The 23,071-nt window shown below is 35.7% G+C and overlaps 1 protein-coding gene across 2 annotated transcripts in view; it reads right to left on the bottom strand.

Annotated features, from left to right (window-relative positions):
* Positions 1–23,071, bottom strand: part of Tinag (tubulointerstitial nephritis antigen) — a 77,091-nt gene that overhangs the window by 40,919 nt on the left and 13,101 nt on the right. For both annotated transcript variants that reach the window (XR_013111672.1, XM_034509170.2), the window contains exons 3-7: positions 22,600–22,689; positions 18,922–19,036; positions 9,527–9,650; positions 5,947–6,097; positions 2,547–2,727 (exon numbers count right to left, since the gene is read on the bottom strand). Coding sequence is in view for 1 of the 2 variants with exons in the window: in XM_034509170.2 (XP_034365061.1) it covers positions 2,547–2,727; positions 5,947–6,097; positions 9,527–9,650; positions 18,922–19,036; positions 22,600–22,689 (661 nt within the window). In the remaining variant the exon portion in view is untranslated. The remainder of the gene's footprint in view (positions 1–2,546; positions 2,728–5,946; positions 6,098–9,526; positions 9,651–18,921; positions 19,037–22,599; positions 22,690–23,071) is intronic.

Raw genomic sequence — 23,071 nt, forward strand, 5'->3', positions numbered from 1 at the left:
AGGGAAATGGCATTTGCCATCAAGACTGATGACCTGAGTTTTGATCTTAGCCATTCTTACTGGTGTGAAGTGGAATCTCAGGGTTTTTTGATTTACATTTCCCTGATGACTAAGGATGTTGAACATTTCTTTAGGTGCTTCTCAGCCATTCAAGTTTCCTCAGTTGAGAATTCTTTGTTTAGCTCTGTACCCCATTTTTTAATAAAATTATTTGGTTGTCTGGAGTCTAATTTCTTGAGTTCTTTGTATATATTGGATATTAGCTCTCTATGGGATGTAGGATTGGTAAAGATCTTTTCCCTTATCTGTTGGTTGCCGTTTTGTCCTATTGACAGTTTTCTTTGCCTTAGAGAAGCTTTGCAATTTTATGAGGTCCCATTTGTTAATTCTTGATCTTAGATCATAAGCCTTAGGTGTTCTGTTTAAGAACTTTTTCCCCAGGCCCAAGTATTCGAGGGTCTTCCCCACCTTCTCTTCTGAAACCAATAGTTTCAGTGTATCTGGTTTTATGTGAAGGTCTTTTATCCACTTGGACTTGAGCTTTGTACAAGGGGATAAGAATGGATCGATTTTCATTCTTCTACATGCTGACCTCCAGTTGAACCAGCACCATTTGCTGAAAATGCTGTTCTTTTTCCACTGGATGATTTTAGCTCCTTTGTCAAAGATCAAGTGACCATAAGTGTGTGGGTTCATTTCTGGGTCTTCAATTCTATTCCATTGATCTTCCTGTCTCCCTCTGTACCAATACCATGCAGTTTTTATCACTATTTCTTTGTAGTACAGCTTGATGTCAAGGATGGTGATTCCCCCAGACGATGCTGGTGAGGATGTGGAGAAAAAGGAATACTCCTCCTTTGTTGGTGAAATGGATTGCAAGCTGGTACAACCACTCTGGTAATCAGTCTGGCGCTTCCTCAGAAAATTGGACATAACATTACTTGAGGACCCAGCTATACCACTCCTGGGCATATACTCAGAAGATGCTCCAACATATAACAAGGACATATGCTCCACTATGTTCATAACAACCTTATTTATAATAGCCAGAAGTTGGAAGGAACCCAGATGTCCTTAAACAGAGGAATGGATACATAAAATGTGATACATTTACACAATGGTGTATTACTCAGCTACTAAAAATGAAATCAAGAAATTCTTAGGCAAATGGATGGAACTAGAAAATATCATCCTGAGTGAGGTAACCCAATCACAAAAGAACACACATGGTATGCACTCACTGATAATTAGATATTAGCCCCAAAGCTCGCAATACCCAAGAAACAATTCACAGACCACATGAAGCTCATGAAAAAGGAAGACCAAAATATGGGCACTTCAGTTTTTCTTAGAAGGAGTAACAAAATACTCATAGGAGCTAATATGCAGACAAAGTGTGGGACAGAAACTGAAGGAGGCGCCATCTGGAGACATTCCTCCTGGGTATCTATTCCATGTGCAGTCACCAAAGGTAGATGCTGATGTGGATGTCAGAAAGTGCATGCTGACAGGAGCCTGACATAGCATCTCCTTAGAGGTCTGCCTGAGTCTGACATATTCAGAGACAGATGCTCACAGCTAACCATTGAACTAATCATGGGGTTCCCAATGGAGGAGTTAGAGAGAAGACTGAAGGAGACAAAAGGGCTTGTGACTCCATGGGGATAGCAACAATACCAACCAACCAGAGCTCCCCAAGGTCTAAATCACCAGCCTGGGAGCACATATTGAGGGACCCATGACTCCAGCTGTATATGTAGAGGAAGATGGCCTTGTAGGAAATAGGTGGGAGAGGAAGTCCTTGGCCCTGTGAAGGCTGTATGCCTAGTGTGAGGGAATTTGAGGGTGAGGAGGTGGGAGTGGGTGGGTGGGTGGGGGCACATTCTCATAGAAGCAGGAGGAGGGGGGATAAATAGGGGCTTACTGGATGGGGGGAAATGGGTTAAGGGAATAACATCTGAAATATAAATAAAATATCCAATAAAAAAAGAGAGAGAAAGAGAAAAGACTATTAGAGCTCATGCCATGGCACTCTACAGCCAAATGTCTATGATAGGTCTATGTGATTTAATATTCGCCTTGTTGATTTAGCTTTACACTATTGTGCTTTCTCTCTCTGTCTCTTTTTTCTAAATAGGATGATTACTCTGTGGTTATTATATCTTAGAAGCATGAAAAAAAAAAAAAAAAAAAAAAAAAAAAGACTGATGACCTGAGTTTAGTCCCCAGGACCCACATGATGATAAGAGGGAACCTGTTCCTGCCAAGCTGTTTGACTTATACAAACATGTATAGTACATTCATCCCTAGGCAGACAGACAGACAGACAGACACACACACACACACACACACACACACACACACACATATACATACACACATACTGCAGACACAAATATATGTGGTAAAAAGAGAAAAGCATACCCGTAAGCACAACATTTGTGAGTCTATAATGGTTTTTGAATAATTTAAAAATAGTATGAATAACAACAAAGCCAAAAAGTTTGAGAATGGCATCCTTGTTAGTTCTTAAAGTTTAGACTTACGTTGGAAGAGACTCTGTATGGAGGAGAACATTGGTAAATTCTGTTGGATTTCTCGAAGCTGTTGGGACAAGGCCTTGTGGCATGCCGTTTTCCCCGCCCATCTGATCTACTAGCCATAGCACAGATATTATTGGTAGAGTTTTGGTCCTTGAAAAGTGGGTAGCATGCATGAGATACCAGCCTAAGAGAAGAAGAATGGAGAAGACATTATTTATGAAAGTGCTATAGTATCCTGTCTATAGTTAAGTTTACTGAACTAAACATTTGTGAAATTTGCTATTTATCTACCTGTGTAGTTTTAAAATGTCAACCAACTACACAACACAGCATCTTAATCATACTATAATCTTCCCCCCTTTTACTATTTCATTATGATTTTTTAAAGGCTTGCTTCAACACATTTTAGATAGTTATATACTTGGCATGCAATTTCCTGAAGATAAAAGGTAACCAACAATAATTTGATTATTTGCTAATGGGATATCCTAAAACCTTAACTTTTAGAATTACAATTAATTATTTTTATTTTGGTGACACTTCCATTAAGCTAACCTTTTTCTTAAGAATTCATTGGATATATGTCTAATTCACATACTGAGGGGAAACTGTAAAATATTTGTACAATATTGAAATTTATAGTGAAAAAGTGATGTTATATGTTATATTAAAAGGAAACTATTATTGGTAGATTTTGAAACTAATCACAACAATTATTTGGCTCAAAAATGTTTGTCTCCAAATTTGACACTACCTTCCTGAATAGGGAAGTGGATAGCATGGAAACAAAACCACAAAATTAGTTATATACATATGTAATATCAAAAGTGCTATAACCCTAGACAAAGAACTACCAGAAACTAATGGCTGCTGATGAATTAGCCTCTCCCAGGGATAAACTCTTTACTGCATATCTAATAAATGGCAGGCAGCCTTGAAAATATATACAGGCAAACAATAAAAGCAGACTCAACAGGTTATATTTATATATTTGTACATAAAATTCTATACATATGTATGTATGGTTGTAGCAAAAATAATCAGAATAAAATTTTAAATTAGAGTGTTGGGGTACAGAAGAGGGGTTGAGTGGAGGGGCTACAGAAAGAAAATGGAATGAGTTAAATGATATCATCCTATTTTAATTAGAAATGTTTTCTTTTAGTAACTTATTTTACTTTATTGTATATGCATTGGTATGAGGCTGTCAGATCCCTGAGAACTGGAGTAATAGCCAGTTCTGAACTGCCATATAGCTGCTGGGAATTGAAGCTGGGTCTTTTGGAAGAGCAGACAGTGCTCTTAACCACTGAGCCATCTCTCCAGCCCCATGAGATATTTTTTTTAAGATGTTAAATATCTAAAAGTTAGGTAGTGATATCTGAACTTAGGCCTTAAAAAGTTGTGCAGGTTTAAGTGATGTCATGAGAAAGGACCTCTTGTGAATGGGATTATTCTTTTCATAAAAACTAGCTACTTCCTCTATGGGATACTATAAAAGGATGGACATTTGCCAGCCAGTAAAGAGCTTATCTGATAGACTGAAGCAGCCAGCATGTTGATCATGACTTTGTAAGCTCCAGAACAAAGTGTCTATTGTCTATGGCTTTTTCTTATGGCAGCCTAAACAGATAAACACAATGAGATTTAGTTGGATTGTAATGTCAGTTTATGTATGTAATATACTTAATATACACATATTAAATTTGTGTGTCACATATGTATACACGTGTGTGCACATGTGTGATGGTTCTTTGATATATAATTACACATATGGAGGAGAGATTGATGTTGGTGTCTTTTTCTTTCGAACTCCTTCTAGTTTTTAGATAGAACCTCTCCCTGAACCTAGAGCTTACTAATGGACTAGTCTGTCTGACCAGGGAGTCCCTGGGATGTTCCTGTTTCTGATTATCAGCACTGATATTATAGGTTTGTAACACTATAACCGACTTTTTATGAAGATTACAATAATTCTACTCAAGCATTTTACCCACTAAGCCATTTCTGCATGATGATAATGATGATGATTTAATTTTTTAAAAAAGAATTTCATACTTGAGTACTGGATTTACGTCATTTCTACTACTTCTTCTCCCACCTCCAATTCTCCCAATGTCCCCATCTTCTACTTCCTCTCAAATTCATGACTTCTTCCATTACTGTTACATTATTATAGTACACACATACACACACACACATATGTAACATGTGTGACATATGTCTATCAACCTACTGAGTTCATTTAATGTTGCTCATATGTACATGTGTTTAGGATGACTGCTTAGGAATCATACTATCAGGGAGCTCATACCCTAAAACCTGATTTTCACTCTCTCAGTAACAATTGACTATAGCTCTTCTTCTGGGAGTGAGAACTTGAGAAATTTTCTTCCTCCACAGTGATCTGTTGGCTGATGTTTTTAACATACATGGTTCAGGTCTTGTTTAGGCAACCATACTGTTTATATTTTATGGGTGTAACATGCCCGTCATGTCTAGAAGATGCTAGCTCACAGTGGGCATCTGATTCTCTAGCTGTTAATCTCTCTGTCCTCTATTTTGATTTGCCCTGAATCTTAAGTGTACAGATTGGAGCTATTGCACCCATTTCATTTAATCATGGGACCAAGCAAAAGTTAACCTGACTGGAAGTTAACAGTCTAAATAAGGCAACTTTAATTTATAATAACCTTTATTAGGTAAAATACATGAAAGAAGGCTCACAGTTATGGCTGCCTATGGTCAGATACCATGAACCAACAGGTATATTAGAACTGTAGAACTGTATGGTAAAGAACAAATGGCCCGTCTTTATGGCATTCTCTATCAGCCACAGTTCCCTTTGTGTTTTAATAACTTTGTTTTACAGTAGACATGGGTGCTATATAAATATTAAATACTGTAAAAGTAAGAAAATGCCACCCACATGCCGTTTTCCATCAAATAGGTTGGAGGCTGAGGAGTTGCCAAAACTCTAAATTGCTCATTAGTTTTATTTTTCTTGTTTTTAATATGATTTTTTCAGGTATGTATTCTTTAACCTAGTTAAACAAATATAATAAAAGATTTATCAGTGACATTAGCCAATTTTATTCCCTCTGTGAAGACTCAGTAAAACTATTTGGCTTAGGGCAAGAAGAATAAATACTTCTTTCAGTCTTTATATGAATTTAGCTGGAAATGAGTACTGTCTTCCAACATTATCTCCAGTGTCCGACTATGCTAGAAGTCAAGTGCAATATATATTTAAATGTGACATTTTCTTATTGTTATATAGATGTGGTATATTTGGGGGGGGGTGTTTTGTAAAATAAAAAAAAAATACAGTCCTGAAACAAGTCTTTTTCTATAGTCTCACTTATAAAAATCCTAGAAAGATATATGTTGGAAGGTTATTTACCCACGTTTTCTCAGGAACCACCAGGCCCTATCAATGCTTCCACTGTTGCATCCGTGACGGTTCTTGACGCAACAAGAGATCAAATTCTGAGGGGAGAGATTGGCTGTGTAACGACCCTTGGACTGAATTGCAATTCGGTCAGCTGCCACACCTGTTTTGAACAAAATTCTGATTAATATTCAAATGACATGCCATATAGTATTTCTAATACTTTTTAATTTGAGCCTTCAACTAGTTTTCAAAATTGGTATTGCTCCAGTAAATCCTTGCTTAAGGGCTTTTCTAGCTTAGCTATTCAAATGTAGTGTGTGTGTGTGTGTGTGTGTGTGTGTGTGTGTGTGTGTGTGTGTGTGTGTATTGAACCCCTTTCTCATTAAAAAAACTGTCAAGTGGTAGGTTTTCTGAGAGAAAGAGACATATACACCCAAATTGTCTAACCCTTGCATCTGGAACAACATCTTCCCTAGAGTTACAAGTAAATCTATGTTTTATATGAAAGAAAATGAAGAAAGCTCATCACAGAGTTATTAACTATAAATTAACCCATAGTAATTTTACATAGGAGAGTAACCGAACCCATAATTTTTACATTGGCATCTAATATAACTACCCTGGAGGCCGTACTTTGACTATATTATGCTACTATAAATCTACATTATAGTATAGCTAAATTCTTTATAGCATACTTTTATATTCATGAGTAAAAATAATCATTATTTTAGTAGGCATGCAGTTAATTCTGTATATATACAAATAGATCTATACACACATATACATATATGTGCAACTAGGTGAGTGTATATTACTAGGTATGGTTGTACTATCATTATTATAATACTTTTAAAAAGTTGTTAGGGCATATAATGTTTGCTTTAAATGATAAATATCCCCAAGAGTCCCCAGCATTTGAATACTCATTTTTTGTCAGTTGATTGCAGCTTTAGGGTAGGTTTAGGAAATATGACTTTTCTAGAGAAAATGTGTCATTATGTGTAGGCGCTTTCTGTTTGTTTCATTGTTGCTGTTTTTGTTGTTGTTGTTATTGTTGTTATTGTTGTTGTTGTTGCTGCTGCTGCTATGCCATGACATTTAATTCCATGAATACTATTTTAAAATTTTAACATGGAAAATTAATATGTATTTACTGCTGAAGAGTAGAAAAAAAGAGATAACGTATCTCTCTCCCTTACAAAATAATAGAATGTGAAATGAGTCAAGAGTAGCGGAAATCAACTCTTGTCATCAGGAGATAAAAAAAGTTAGGGTGAGGGCCATTTCAGTAGGAACTCTTGAGATGTGAGAAACCTACATCATGTCATTGTTCATGCGTCTTCACAGGCAAATCACAAGGTAGTTTTTTTCCACACTTTCAATTAAAGGCAGAACATTAAGAAATTTGCTTTTATGCATTCTCTTTTCCCAGAAGAACTTAATCTTTGTTTGATTGATTTTTTTTCAACCAAGTTTCATGAGAGTCTCTCAAGGTGTCAATTTGAAGTTTTTGTATGCTTTCTAAGTGCCTGAGCTGTGCGTGGTGTTTTTGTCGTATTTAGATGTGTTCATTGACAGCTCTTCTTCATTCTTTACCCTGCTTACTTTTTAACAAGATAGACTTGTAGGATAAAATGGCAGTATCCTGCCGCCTCTGATATTCTCGAGAGAACAAATCTTTACTTTGTAGTGGAGAACAGAAGTTCTTTGATATATTGGTATTTGTTTTGTGAATCGGGATCAAATATATTTTAAAATGTTTGTATAACCTTTCATTCATAATACTTTTGCAATGAAGAAAAACAGGGGTGATAGAGTTGGAAGCTTGAGGCTCAGGATGATTTCTGACACTTCTTCTCTTTGTGAGTTAATTCAAGTTCATGGACTTCCTTCATAAAACAGGTTGCCAAAGGCTCCACTGAGACAGTCCGTAAGGCCATGACCTGAGGAGACTAAAGGACACATCTTCCAGATCAACCCTAGCAAAGTTTTCTGGTTCTTACCACTAAGAACATTACTTAACCTGAAATGTAAGGAATCAGCATAGTGTAGGAAGTATTTACCACATAAGCACAAATAAGTAAATATTTTAGTTGATTAAATTTTTATTCAACTGAAACAGTGCTCAAAGAAGTCAGAGATTCCTAACACTGTAAGTGAAACACTGTGGGGTGGTGGGCTATAAGGAGCAGCTGGGTGCTTGGTCAAGCATGAGCTTGAAACCCTGGAACCTTATTGGACAGCAGGAGTTCAGCTCTGCTCCCAGGCCCTGGTTCTTTTCATTTAGCTTCAGCCCTCCAACAACCCCTCCCACAGAGAGGCCCTTTAGCAATCCCTCCCACAGAGAGGTCTATGGCCAACAGTCAGGAGGAACAGGCCTCAAGCCCTAGAGAGATTTACATACTAATAAGGTACCTGAAGGCCAGAGGGTGGAGCCAATTAAGCATTCTTCCCCAGCCCCTACCCCCCCCCTCCCTATTTAACTCAGGTCTGCCCTGGGTTTTGGGGGTCTACATCCAGATCCATCCACCATATGTCATGACATTAAAGCCTGTAAAAACCCATGGACTTTCTTGTGTCATTGGGCCTATGCTGTGAGGAACCATGGAGCCATATCAGCCATTCTATGGCTGATATGCCCCCTGGAGGAACCCTCAGCATTTCCCAGCAGCCTTACCCACAAAACACTGAACAGACAACATTTATACTGAGAAGGTGGGCAGTAGTACCTAAGGTAAGTAGTCCTAAGGCTAATATTCTACCAGAGCATTTTTAGAGTAGCTAAGTTAGTACAAAGGAGTAGAGGTACATAATGATTAACAAGGTTCTATTGTAGAGAATGCCACTGCCTAAGCTGGCTTGCCCTAGAGCCCTGGCACTCAATTCACAATGCTTGTCGTGTTTTAGTCTGCTCCTAAATGTTCTTTTTAGACTGCATTAAAACCCCATAAAATAGTTCTATGAGTATATAGTATCCAGACATTATAATGGAGGCTTCTATTTCATTGTAGAAAAGTCTTTGGGGAAAATTTTGGAGATCACATTGGGATCAACCTGAGTGTCTTATATGGTGTACTTAAGAACTTGTATAAAAGTAGCCATTAGAGAGGGGACTTTTTTTTACAGTTTCAAATGAGCTTATAAACGTTACTTTGGAAAGTAATCAGATAAAACGAGGTGTAATTCTTTAATGTATTATGGCTTAATTCTAAGTTTGACTTTGCTTCAAAATAGTTTAATAACTATAGTTGTATACATTTTATAAAAAGAAAATAAGTAGAGTTTACATATGATTATTAGTATTCTAAGTGATGTTATAGTGAAAACAAAGCAAAGTTCTCTTCTCAGTTCCTGGTCCAAATTCAAAATCAAATGAATTTTGGTGTCTTTTTGCTTTTTTATTTATTGTGTATATAAATTAGGCATCAATATCCAAGCTTTAGAATAAATTTATAACCTCTGTGTTACTTTCCTTGGGCTTATCATTTGTTGTTATTTACATTTTATTAGATTATAAACTATCCAACTACTCTATCATGCTCTAAAGACAAACAGAAGTTATAAAGAAGGGTTGAGATGATGTTATTACTTGCGGTGGAAAAAGCCCAGGATGCAGCACAGTTTTTTTGATCCAGTGGACCATGAGTCCATCCAGGCCACTTATAAGAAGCAATGAAAACCTCAGGAAGATCAGCTCTGGGTGGAAAAGATGCCTAAGGGAAAGAGAGACAGACATATTAGATGTTCTCAAGTATGTTCCCACTGTCAGGGTAAGATGCACACATGCCCTCTTGCAATGCTTATAATGATTTTGAATTGTTTTATACATTCTGGTTTCTGAAGAAAGCATAGGTACAGAGGATTTCTGTCCCACTTGTGTTGAAAGGAAGCTGTATGCAGAGAATCACAACACAGATTGAATGTTTCTTCTGCTTACCAAAGAAATGTCCTTACTAAAGGACATTTCTACCAGTACACCTGTCATCTTGAATTATAGCTTGCTCATTCATATTAAACACACACACATATGCACACACACACACACAAACAATTGTGAAAATTATTTTTAATAAAGAATTTTTATTTCTGTGTCTCTCTTCTTTTGGGGAGTATACATGGCTGTCAGGGCAAAGAAATTTCAAAACAAGCCATATAGGGTAACTGCGTATTAACACAAGAAATCATTGGATATTTTTTATTATGAGAAATGGATATAAAATTAATTTTTCCATATTTATAAAGTTATTAAAGATTAAAGAGGACTATAAAATTTGTGTAATACCAAATAGATAATGCCATGATGTCATAAAAACCCAAATTAATTTTCTAACAGGATCAGTTCTTGCTACTATCTCAACATACCTAGGTGACATAATAAGAGGAAATATTTGCAGCTTTTTAAAAAAAAATAAGTGAGGAAATTGACTTCTAAAAGCTAATTGACAGGCTAAAGGCTCTGTTAAGTAAGATTTCCTCCTTGGACTAGACCACTGGCATAGAATTTTGTTGACCTCATGCACCATTATTGTCATTTGTACAAGAAATGTGTAGATGTTGTGACTTGTGTAAAAAACTAAATGTCTGTAAATAATAAAAGTTCATTGATTTAATGGCTTTATGATTTGTGCTAGTGACGCTACTGATCTGAAATCTTACAAAAAATTACTTCTCAAATTACAAAATAAATTCAAAGTTTAAAGCAAGTAAAATGTCTTTGTGAAAAGGGCACCCACCCAAACTAGTTTTTAAATTATGGCATTGATGAGAGAATTTACTTTAGATGTAGAGAACTATTACTACCCAGTGAGAGAATAAGCACTCTCATACAGGCAAAGGGGAGGGGGGAGAGGGTGGCTGTGGGATGGGGGGGTTAGGGAGGGGTAAACAGGAGGTGGGATATCATTTAAGATGTAAACTGTAAACGAATGGAATGATTCATAAATAAAATGTATCTACAACAAAACTCTTAGAAAATATAACCTAAAAGTGTTCACTCTGTATCTAAAATACACAAAAACACTAAAGAAAATGATGATAAAAATAAAGGATACATTTTCACCTTGAAAAAAATAAAGAGAGAGTAAGATATCCTAAGTCCATCCCAAACGCACTGCTACTTTCAAGAGTGAAGGAAGGACACAGAGCTGGTGACTACAATATGCCTGAATGATAAAGTCCAGCCTCACAGAGCTAAGAGATGCAAAATGCCAGTGTTGCACCATGAACTGCATGGCAGAAGCTGAGTTGGAGCAACATAAGCATAGTGGTCTGAAAGAAATCACTGAGAAGGTAGAGGCTTTGCCTCAGAAGCATCTTTCTAAATGGGAAACAGATGCACATCTTACACATCACTGTGCTTTCCCATATCACATTCATTGGTTTATCAGTGAGCACTTAAACACTTAGCACATGAAGCTGCCTCAAGTTTCCAGAAAACTTGATTGTCTCAATGGCAGTTGTTATTGTACAACTCTCGAATACAAATTAAGTATATAGTGAAGATACAACCCTTCTACTGTGCTGAAGCAATGATTTGTCATTGCTAATCCATTTTAGCAGGACTTAATTATGTGGAGTTTTATTTCCACATTTGAAAGATAATCAGAATGTTTTGCATATGAAAGATTGCCTGTTAATAATAAAAGTTTGTGTGTGTGTGTGTGTACATGTGTCCAAGTCAAGTAGATTTCATCTCTTAAACAGGATTTCCCCCTTAGCACTTTGAACTACTATAGCACTGCATATATACTTGCTACTTTCATGATTTCTGCTTTAGAATAAAAAAAAAAATCACAAAATTTGGGTAGCCCTTCTCTGGAAGATAACGTAACAGATAGACACTAAATATAATACTGTTAATTGAAAACATATTTCTCAGCATGATAAGCCAGAAAAATACATGAAATTCATCTATTGACATTTTAAAGATTTTTGCCACTTATTTAATGTTGGTTTTCAAAAAAAAATGGCTTCTATGACTTAAAGCTTGCCAGAGAAATTACTTTCAATTTTACTTCCCTCATGATAACAAATGATTTAATTAAGAAACACAGGGAAAATCCCCCAAGTGTTATATTCCTGTAGAAACTAAGAATGATTTTGAGAGCCAATAAGCCACAGAATACTAACTTAGATGTAGGTTAAAGAATTCTGGCTTTAATGAATGATACATTTTAATTAATTAATTTGCTGAAATATAACCTAGAAACAAAAAGAATCAGGAGGACACCTAAGAGTAACAGAAATTACAAATGTGGTATCTTATATGAAATAGAAATTTGTCTTTAAATGAAATACACACTCTTCCATAAGGGCCTTTTTAATTCTTCAAATTGTTATGTTGAAACAAATCAATCACAATTTGATTTATAATTTCAAACCAACGTTACCCAAATTTGAGGTTAAATTTGAATAGTTTCCCTATTTCAACATTTAATTTAGAAACAAGTAAGGATACTGTGGACAGATACACGAATCCATAGCAGTGATAATGCCCAGAACCCTCCTTATATTATTAGTCTCTGCATCTAGATTATGAGGCAATCACTAGACGACTAAGGCACACTTATTATTTCAGAAATATTAGAAATTATATACATAGTTCCTATTGAGTCTATACCTACAGGACACATACTATGTGGGTCACCTCTCTAGTACGAAGAAAAATTAGCAGGTAATTTTAAGAGTGTTGATTTATTTGAACAGTTTATAAGAGCTATTTTTAATTAAACTGGTTTCTATTTTCATCAGTCTTTTAGCAAGTGCCAATGTATGTGATGATATAAAAATTAGAGATAATATTCATAGTTTTAGTGGCTTATTATGTGGGTCAATGCATCTCAGGTTATTTCAGAAATGTGAAAATCTATCTGTGCTGACCACTTAGGCCCCTTACTGGTCTGGTTGTGCCAGGTACTGTCACAGCATTGGGCATAAAAAGGTGGCTAGAATTTTAAGAACTTTGACCCAGTCACAGTGAGAATGTCTAACATTCTGATTTGCTCTTGCCATTTTCCCACATATATGAGAAGGTTCTGAGGTGAACACACACTGACATAGCCTCCACCATTCCTGACCCAGACTCTCTGGCACTGTCCAGACTCACTGTGCTGTGGCCAGTTGTCCTGTGTGCAGGAGTGGGAAAAGGGGCCATTTTTGTCCAATATTATGTGAATTACAAAGGTATGTAACTGTGATTTGTTTCTGTCTTTTTTAAGAGAGCTCATAAAATGGAGATAATTAGGGAAGAGTCGATGGAATGAAAACAGCATGATCAAGTTATATTGTGTGAAAAAAATTTAAAAATGAGAAAAAGAAAACAAACCAATTATGTCTAATGACTAAGAGGTATAATAAAACAGTCAATCAAGCAACTGCTACATAGTTAGGATGAAGCATTCAGATGACCAGATGTACTATTATTTTCTCATTGAAAAATGTAGTTAATTTAGTTAAAATTTAGTTAAAAGTTAGTTTGTAATTCATAAAATGTTTAACTTTCAACATACCATAGAAAATTTATGTTGTCATTTTATTTGTTAGTTGTGTCAGCTAAGTTCATTTACACCAAATGACTGAATAAATATCCTTATTAGGGTAACTGTGAATATTTTTACCCATACCAACTTGATATTTGATATAGTAGTTTGGCTCTGGGTTTCAGTTGACATGCCAGTCTTCCTAACATTTTTGTACTTTGAAAGAGTTTCACCTCAGATGTACCATCAAATTATTGGCATGGGGTAACCAATAGGGGCAATAGAAATATTTATTTCTTAAATGTATTGAGTTTACTACACATGTTCATATGTCTGTCCTGCATGTATGTATGGGTACATTTATGTCTGGTGCCTGCAAAGTCAATAAGATGACACCAAATTGACCATGACTGTAGTTACAGGCGTTTATGAGCTGCCATGTGGGTGCTGGGAACTAATACTGTGTCTTCTACAAAAGTAGAAGGTATTTTTAACCTCTGAGTCATTCCTCTGTGTCCTGCTTTCAACAATTTCAACTGAATCAAATATAAAAATAAATTCTTAATTTTCAGGTTTTTGAATATAACTGGTCTATGTAATATAAAATATTTTCAAGATTTATAAATAAATGTAACACAGTGGGGTTTCTTGGAGCTATTCAGTAAATGTAACACAATGGGGTTTCTTGGAGCTATTCAGTAAGTACATGAATGTTAAATATGTTAATAACAATCTTATACTGTTGATTTGATTTTATTCTGTTTGGTCTAAGAATGTAATAGAATTTTCAGGTTCATCAAAAATATGTAAACTCCATCAGTCAATAAGTGAAAAGCTGCACAGTTTGGTAGAAAATAAATGCTAAAAATGAAAGTTTAAATAAGTAGGCCCTAATAGACCTAACCCATTTCAGACTGTGCTCTCCTCTCATATGGTTAAGGAAATCAAGATCACAAACACAAAGAATGAGAAAAGTACCTAAATATATAAAAGCAGGCCCTTGATGTCTTACTGTCACCTGTTTTGCTAAGCACCTATTGAGCACTTTATGAAGCTCATCAAGCTTTAAGCTCTAGGTACAACTGTAACCATCATTTTATGGAGGGCATAAGCAGTAAGACCTTGATATCCAAACACCCTTGCTCCAGAGAATGTTCTAGCCTACAGATAGCCTAGATATATGAATACATGCACATATCTAATGCAATGTATAGGACTTGAGGGAGAAACTGAAGCTTTGCACATACTAGGCAAGCATTCCACTCCTAAGCTCATTGCCAAACCCGCATGTACCTTTTAACATCTCTTCAACAATAGTGTTTCTGCTGGCTCAGAGGAGCCGCCATCAATGTAAGCTCGCAGCCACAATAATTGGTTGTTTCCATTTTTTTTCCCCATGAGGAACTGTCAGTGTTCTATTTTTTTCAACAGAATATGCTTCTATTCCTTTCACTACTCTTATTTTAAAATCTAGCTGAAATCAGTGTTTCTTAAATTACATTGTGTGGAACCTAATAGCTGATTACTAACCAAAAGCCTCTCTAATCTTGTGAATTTAGAAAATGCTGCATTAAAAAAACTGATGAAATAGACATTGCCCTTATGAATAGGGTGAATCTTCAGAAGAAAGATATGATGTGCTGTTTATAACAACTTCCTCTGGCATTGTGAGATATGGTTCTAGTTGTCTGCTGCCTGTGGAAGCCTAGTTGCAGAGTCCAGGCCAGCTCCCTCTCAGGCTTCTCCCTTTTGCTCCTTCTGCTTGTGCTCACCATTCTGCCTGTGCCAGAGAGAATATGTTCACTTGCTCTTTGGTTGCCTTACCTAGGTTTCACCTGTAAGAGGGTCATCTCCAAATTCCCAAAATTACTTTCTAGCCTTGCACCATTGACATACTTGTATTCCACATTGTTACTAGTCACAACCCATGAAAAAATGTGTTTGAGTTTCTTAATTAATTTTTCAATGTAACGTGTATTAATTCTTTGAGAATTTCAAATCATGTATTTTAGATGTTATTTATTCCCTATTCTTTCTCTTAAACTTTCTGAGATCTACCTCCAACTCACAACTCCTTGTCATCTGTTTTTATGCTGCTCATGTTCATGGGTATATGGCCATCCACTATAGCATAGTCAACTAGCTAGTGGCAACAGCTTTGAAGAAAACTGACTCTACCTTTCCCAGAAGCCACGAACTGTAAGTAGCTCCTCATTTAGGGGTGAGAAACAATGAACCCTCCTCCCTTTCATGCTAGTATGTTAACTGGCTTGATCTTGTATAGGTCTTATACAGACAGCCTCAGCTGCAGTCAGTTCATTAATGCAACAGAGTCTTGAATTTATTGTGACTATTGTCATAACACCCATTAATATTCCTCTAACTGAAGTTCAGTAGACTATTACAGACCAGTTGTGACTTAAGCCAAGGAATAAAGCTAGGATACCAAACAGGGAAGAAAGAGCTTTCCCAGGAATTAAGGAAGTTTCAGCACCCATTTTCTCAATGCAGAGTAAAGACTTCCCAACACTCATATGGACAATATTGCCAAAGAATGAGAGAGATTTTGGGGTTAGAGTGCAGTGCTTTTTCTCAATACTGGCATTCCTATCATGGTTTGGCAAATATAGAGATAAATCAATAACCAACCAATAACTCCACTAAATGTATACCTCCCTCACCATAGGATTTTAGACCAATGACCCTCTTACATATATACTCCATCATGTACTGAAAATAATTTTAAGTGGAGGAAATATCAGCTATTCAGAAATACAATTACATAAACTATTCATTCTCATTGTACATTGAGTCAGTCTGATGTCATTTATTGGGTATTAATTGTGCGGTCATAAGTCTACGTCTTTATCTGGCTACCAATTCAACTCAGTTCATGATGATCTCATGTCCTTCTTTGAAGCACTTACCTTACTTTTTCTATTCTATTACCTTACTTTTCTCTTCTCTTTGATGAGTATTTAAGAGAATTTTAATACTTAAAACTTAGCACTCAAGCTGTTGTGCCCAAAAAGTCAGAAACAGTTTTCATGCCTTTTGTAGTAATTAGGCAATGGAACTCTTGTAGGTCAGCTGAATTGTTCCTGCTGCTTTCTTGGAAACACTTAGCAACTAGGGATTTTAAACTCTCCTGGAATACTAATCATTAATTTTTTTTTCATTTGTAAATCTCCACAAAAACATTTGGGCAAATAAATACCCAGGAGCCAATACATGACTAGAAATGTTGTGTTGTCTGCAGTGGTGAGTAGTTACTTGAAATTGTTTTATCACATGTTCTTCTAAACTAGAATAAACCACAAAAGGCTGAAAAGTTAAAGTTTGGAAAGGAAATGTTGGAAACAATCTTGAGGAAGATCATATTAATATTTACCACAAATTGGGCTCATTGTGGCTCGCGAAAAAAATTCAAGAATAATCATTATAATGAATTTTATCTTAAGCAATGTTAGAGGCAAATAAATAAATAAATAAAAATCCACCACCAGCACTTCTACCACCATCAACAACAACACAACAAAAAACACAAGGAAAAATTACTTTTAGGCATAAAGTTTTTTTTAAGCATAAAGTTAAGAAGTCAAGTTACTGAAAAATATAAAATGAGCTATGCTGCTAAAGATTTTGTCAGATTGGTTGTAAATGACCTCAAAATATTTCAGAACTGAGCATCGCTGAAAAATAGCTCTTAGTAGGAGATTATCCATCTTTTTTTTCTATGTTGAATGTGAATTCTCTAAAGTTACCTGGACCTGCTTATGCTGCAGACTATTGGGATAGGAGAAATAGACAAGTCTCTGTGATGTAATGAACCACGAGGCAGCATTTTGTTTGTTTATTCTCAGTGTGACTTGGGTTCACTCAGTCTTAGTTTGCTTGACATTGAGTGATGTTAGTACCCAGAACACCACGCTGTGATGGGAATTCAATGAAATGAAGTATGAAGATATATGTATGCTTGGCACACATCTGCTCAGGAAATGTCACTTGGTATTATTTTCTCTGATACTAGTTATGTTCTAGCAATGCTGGAGCCTAAATTGGAACTTAGCTGGGGTGATCATATGCTGAAAACAAAGCTTGGGTTAGATATTTAATCAGCATTAGTTAATTTGCAATACCAGAAGGCTAGGAGCATTTGGGCAGCGGGAGCTGATGGCTTTATTGTAGACTGGCAGGCTCCACCACTGTGTCACTGCATGCCACTCTGCTCTGGACTGTAACAGATCTCAGAGAGACATCTCAACTTAAAAGTGTATGTGCCTGTGAAACACTGTACACTAAGTGATGTTTTTGGTCCCTAGAGAGATTGAAGCTTCTTTATGCAACATGAAATACAACCTGTGCAATAGCACAAAGCAATAAAATACTAATAAGCAATTTCATAAATGAGTATGCCAGGTCTCTAGGCAAAATTTGAATATATTATTTAAGGCAGTTTGAGGATTTTTGAGGATATCTGATTTCTGATGATCATGAAATGCATGCCTGAGGCTCCCAGTACTTATTTTATCCCCATATGATAATGAATAATCTAAGAGAGGTCATCAAAGTTTTCATGAATTCACAAAACATTTTGTTTTAAAATAAAAGGATAGCCAGACATGAGAGCACAATTTTATAATCTCAGCACACAACTAATTTTAACATAGTTGTGAGATAAAAGTTACCTGGCCCAATGTAGTAAATTTGGTCACAATCTGCCTTATTCAATAGGAAAATGTTTTAAACATTACAATGAAAATAATTAAAGTACAAATAAATTGGTGTATTATGTCACTCAAACTTTTCAAAGTGGCAAAACACTCAATCTAAACTGTTTAACAGGGAAAGACTTATTTTAGCTCATGGTTTTAGAGGTTTTGGGCAGTTATGGGGAGAGAGCAGGTGGAGGCAGCCACTCCCACTTTGATAATCAGGAAACAAAGGGAGGGGGCAAGAGGCCAAACAGCAAGCTTCCCACTTTTCCTCTCCTTATTGTACCAGGGTCCTTAGATTAAGTGATAATGCCACTTGATTTTACAATGGGTCTTCCTACTCTAATTTAATTACAATAATTTATTATTTTAAGTTTATTAATTTATTAAAATAGTCAAACAAGTCATTGTTTAATTATTTAATTATATGTAATAATTAAAATAATTAATCTTCCATTAATTTCTGTAAGCACTCTCACAAGCATACCCTCCTCAATAAAATCAATTTGTCAATCAAGTTTTACCACTGAACACATTGAACAACCCTTCAGCAGAAATATGGATTTCTATGAAATCATTGACAATGAACCAGAACACCAGTCATTGCTTAAAGGGCAAACAAAATTGTCTAGGTATGTAATCGTCATTACATTTAGGAATTTTTAAAATTTGTGACTAAATGTCTCATTTTCATGGCCTGAAAAATCAAAACTTTTCAGATTTCTTTAAGCATGCACATGAATTCACCAGTCAAAATGTGTGTACATCCACGAATCAGAAAGAACACTTACTGTCATTTCATTCATGCTCAGAAGCATGGGACTAGGTGGCAAGGTGCCAAGGCGAAATTTGAATCCTTCTTCTAAGGTCATTCCCCAGAATTGGCTATAGTTCTGTGCTGTCCATCTACCTTACAAATGAAGCATAAATATGCATAGGTTACATGATATCGCTTTTACAAATCCATGTTTATTTCTAGGTCTCAAAATATGGGAAATACAGTACAGGGTAGTAATCATACAGATTCAGTACTGATTGGTCTACAATGAAGGACATGAAACACTAGTCTTGAATTTGACCCATCTCAGTTATAATTGACATAAGAAACATGAGGCTACATAGTTATAAGTTGAAACCAGGAATATGAGATCTTAATATTCTATAAACGAATTAAGTATAATAAGGTTAATATATGCAGTTTCCTTTAAATGTACTTAATTGCTTTCGAGAAAGAAATTTGACTCTACAGACAAGTTCTTACAGGTTAAATAGAACAATCTGGGCCTTTAGAATTTATATTTGAAATTTCTCAATTAAAAAGAAGTACCCATGAAAAACTGAAAGTTAGCTAGCTAAGCATCTGATTTTTTCCAGTATTTGAGAATGAACACAAGACCTCATCCATGCAGGTAAGTGTTCTATCATTGAGTCACTGCTTGCTAATCGTCATTGTTCTACTTTAAAGACTGTTAATAAGACATTAAGATAAATGTGTTAAGGAGTTAATTTGTATCCAGCATTAATCATTGTTAATAGTTACTGGCAAACATATTAGGTCCATTGTTTAAAATTAGCTATTAAAACGCAAGTTTTCTAAAAATTTACTTTTCTGCAGTGCTTTCTAAAAATCCCTAATCTCAAAATGTGATATGAAAAATTGAAGTTAGAGTACTCCTGTAGGTGATAGTGGCTGAAAACTGCACATCTGACCGGCATCGAAACATTGCTCAGCCAAAATCGCACGCATTGCACAAGACTCTTCTCAGTATTTAAACTGGATCCATACTGGACTCTGTTGTGCTTATTATCAAAATGACTTAAATAGTGTGATGGGCTCCTTTGAGTGATTAAAAATTCAACTAAATGTTCAGTAATATTTTTAAAGCAAAATCTGCAACACCTAAGAAATTTCAAGGTGGAAACCTCTGGACATGTGTTATGCATGGCCACGTTGTCTAAAAGACAAAGAGAACTTGCTTGATAAAGTGTGATGAGGGTGGACGGAGGTGCTCTGTATTAGTGGTCTTCAAATTGGTCAGATACATCCAGGGGTCATTAAACTCAGCACTCAATTTAATGAAAGGAAGAAGCATTTTAAAATGTAAGATAGAGGGATAGATCTGGAGTAGTGGATCCTGCCTTTAACCGCACCACTCAGGAGGCTCTATGAGTTTAATTTAGTTTTTTAGGCATGGTCTGACTCTGTGACCCTGATTGGCTATGTCATACTTAAAGTGACCTCAAATAGTGATCCTCCTCTCTCAGCCTCTCAATTATTGGACTTGCAAGCTTCAGCTCTGAAGCCTGGTTGAGTTTTTTAGCTTTAAAGTGTTGAGTCTGGAATGTTTGCTTCACAGTTTCAGATAAATAATAACAGGTATGGATCTCCCTTTATTCTACTAACTCACTGAGAATAATTTGTTCAATTTTAACTTGGCATTGTGTTCTGGCCTTTTATAATGGTGTGGCGTGTTGGCTCTTCAAGCAGAGAGTAAATCAGTTTAAAGCAGAAAATGTTTATTTTTATTTCCAGCAATTCTGTGAAAGAAAGACACTTTTTATTACTTATTGTCATAAAAAAGAAAGCACAGACAAGTGGGGCTTGGTGGCTCATGCCTAGAATACCAGAGCTTGGGAAGTGAACAAGGAAGAGACATCAGCCTGGAGTTTGTAGCAAAATTCTGTCTCAACAAACAAACATACAGTGGATAAATATACACTAAAGTATATTATGTGCAATAAATACAGATCTGAGCTTAAAATATAGTAAATATTTTGGCAAGCAACATTTTTAAGCAATGCTTATGTGTTTGTAACTCACATGCTTTAATGTGTTTGTTTTGTTTTTTTTACAAAAGTAAAAACCCCATGTCTCATAAGTATGCCTCCATTGTACTTAAAACAAGTAAATGAGAGAAGATAAACTCTTCTTCTGAGGAAGACAGGTACCACACAACATCCATGTTCACAAACCCTGCTTAGGAGTGGTTCCTTTGCGTGTTGTAACAATAGAAAGCTTTTCTCTTATAATTTCTTGGAAATTTGTGCTGCATAGGTCCAGCATTTAAACCCTTTGAGAAACGTGACTAGGGTCATTTATCAAGATGATACATAATATTGTGTTTGTTATGTCATTTCAATGATTAGGGTATGACTTAGGCACAGGAAATCATAATTGGTTTCCCTAGAAATACTCAAATGTCATCAAGCTATTTCCTAAAACACTGGTTAAACAAACACATTAGAGAACTTAAGAATGACTTCAGAATATTAATGTCAAAAATGTGACTTTCTGTACTTTATGTCTTCCAAGAAAATGCATTAGATACATTGAAATTAAGTGCTACTATTGTTCTGGGAGACATAAAATTTTATGCCTAAAGAAATACTAGTAGATTTTTAAAATGTATCTCAAGGGCCATTGAGATAGGTCAGGAGGCAATGGCACGTACTACCAAGACTGATGAAGGCAGTTCCCTCCCAGGTGTCCACATGGTGACAGGAAAGAGCCGACCCTTCCAATATTACCATAGGTATTAGCATCATAATATTACCATGCTATTCCTACACTCCTACACACACACAAGTTTTTAAAATATAATTTCAAAATGCCTTTTAAAGACATATATCTGAAAAGTACTTCACTTTTTTAGTTGTTTCATGATGGTCTTTTTACATTTAGTATTTGGAAGAATGTCAATGAAGTTATTGGTGGCTTAAAGACTCATAAATGGCAGAGGGGAAATGTTAAGGCATAGGTTAGCCAGATTATTCATTTTTCATTCCAGTTTATAAAGAAAAAAATAGCAGGAGCCTACATCTTATTTTCCTGTGTATAAGTGGAGAAGTGACCAAATTTCAGGGTCTGCAGCCAACAAGGGTTATTTCCAGTGTTTCTTGGCTATCCTTCTATCTTAAAATTGCTAGCTACAAAGTGCATCTCCACATGTCTTTGGATGTCAATGTAAGTAATATTTATTAAATGTCAATCACTTACAAGAAACCCAAAATTAGTGCAATATTATAGGTATTATCAAGATAGAACTCCATCTGACTGAGTTCATAGTCTACTTAGGAGAGCCGCATGTGGATTTGCCTCAGTTAAGGCAACAACAGGGAGAAACTGATCAGAATCAGTCAGTCTTTTTAACTACCACATATGCAAGGGAAGATTCCTTCACTCTCTCACCACACAATGACACAAACCTTTCCTAGTTATTCTAAGGCTAACATCTATGTTTTCATTTCCTGTACACATTTTATTTTAACCATTTAATGTTCACCTTGTACATCTGAAATGCACGTTTCTGAAAGTCTCTCTCATTACTTCTGTCCCAGTCAGTTTTTATAATTAATGACCATGTTAGAAGCAAATAACATACAGTATGTGTTTTGAGGAGGTGGGACATACAGTATGTGTTTTGAGTAGGTGGGAATGACAAGAAGCCTATACTAAAAGACATGCTTACCCATAGTCTCCTTTATTGATGTGGTCAATTAATTCTGGATGAACAAGGCAAACATGTTGGGAACATTTCCATTGCTGTCCTGAACATGTACTGTAAAGATAAAAAAGTTACAAAGTCCTTTGGCCTTTACAGGGTATGTTTCCAAAATACTATTAAGAGTAGTACATTGTTAAGTAAGTCATGGAACAACTTTCTTGATTAATGTTAGCCATATGGGTATTAGATTTACTGGAGAAAATAAATAATAAAACCTATATTAGATGCTGATTAATGTGCTTGTGTCCTCTAAAGTGACTGTATGAGATGACCTTATATTCACTACAGCTTAAAAAATCAAAATATAGATTTGATATACTTATATTTGAAAATTTCTAAGCAAGTTAACTCAATTTAATCAGCCTGTTTTCATGTATACTTACTTACTGTGCTAAAAACACAAAAACAGAAACAGAAACAAAACCACAATTTGTCA

The sequence above is a fragment of the Arvicanthis niloticus genome, chromosome 7 (genome assembly GCF_011762505.2).
Source record: "Arvicanthis niloticus isolate mArvNil1 chromosome 7, mArvNil1.pat.X, whole genome shotgun sequence".
Classification (NCBI taxonomy): domain Eukaryota; kingdom Metazoa; phylum Chordata; class Mammalia; order Rodentia; family Muridae; genus Arvicanthis; species Arvicanthis niloticus.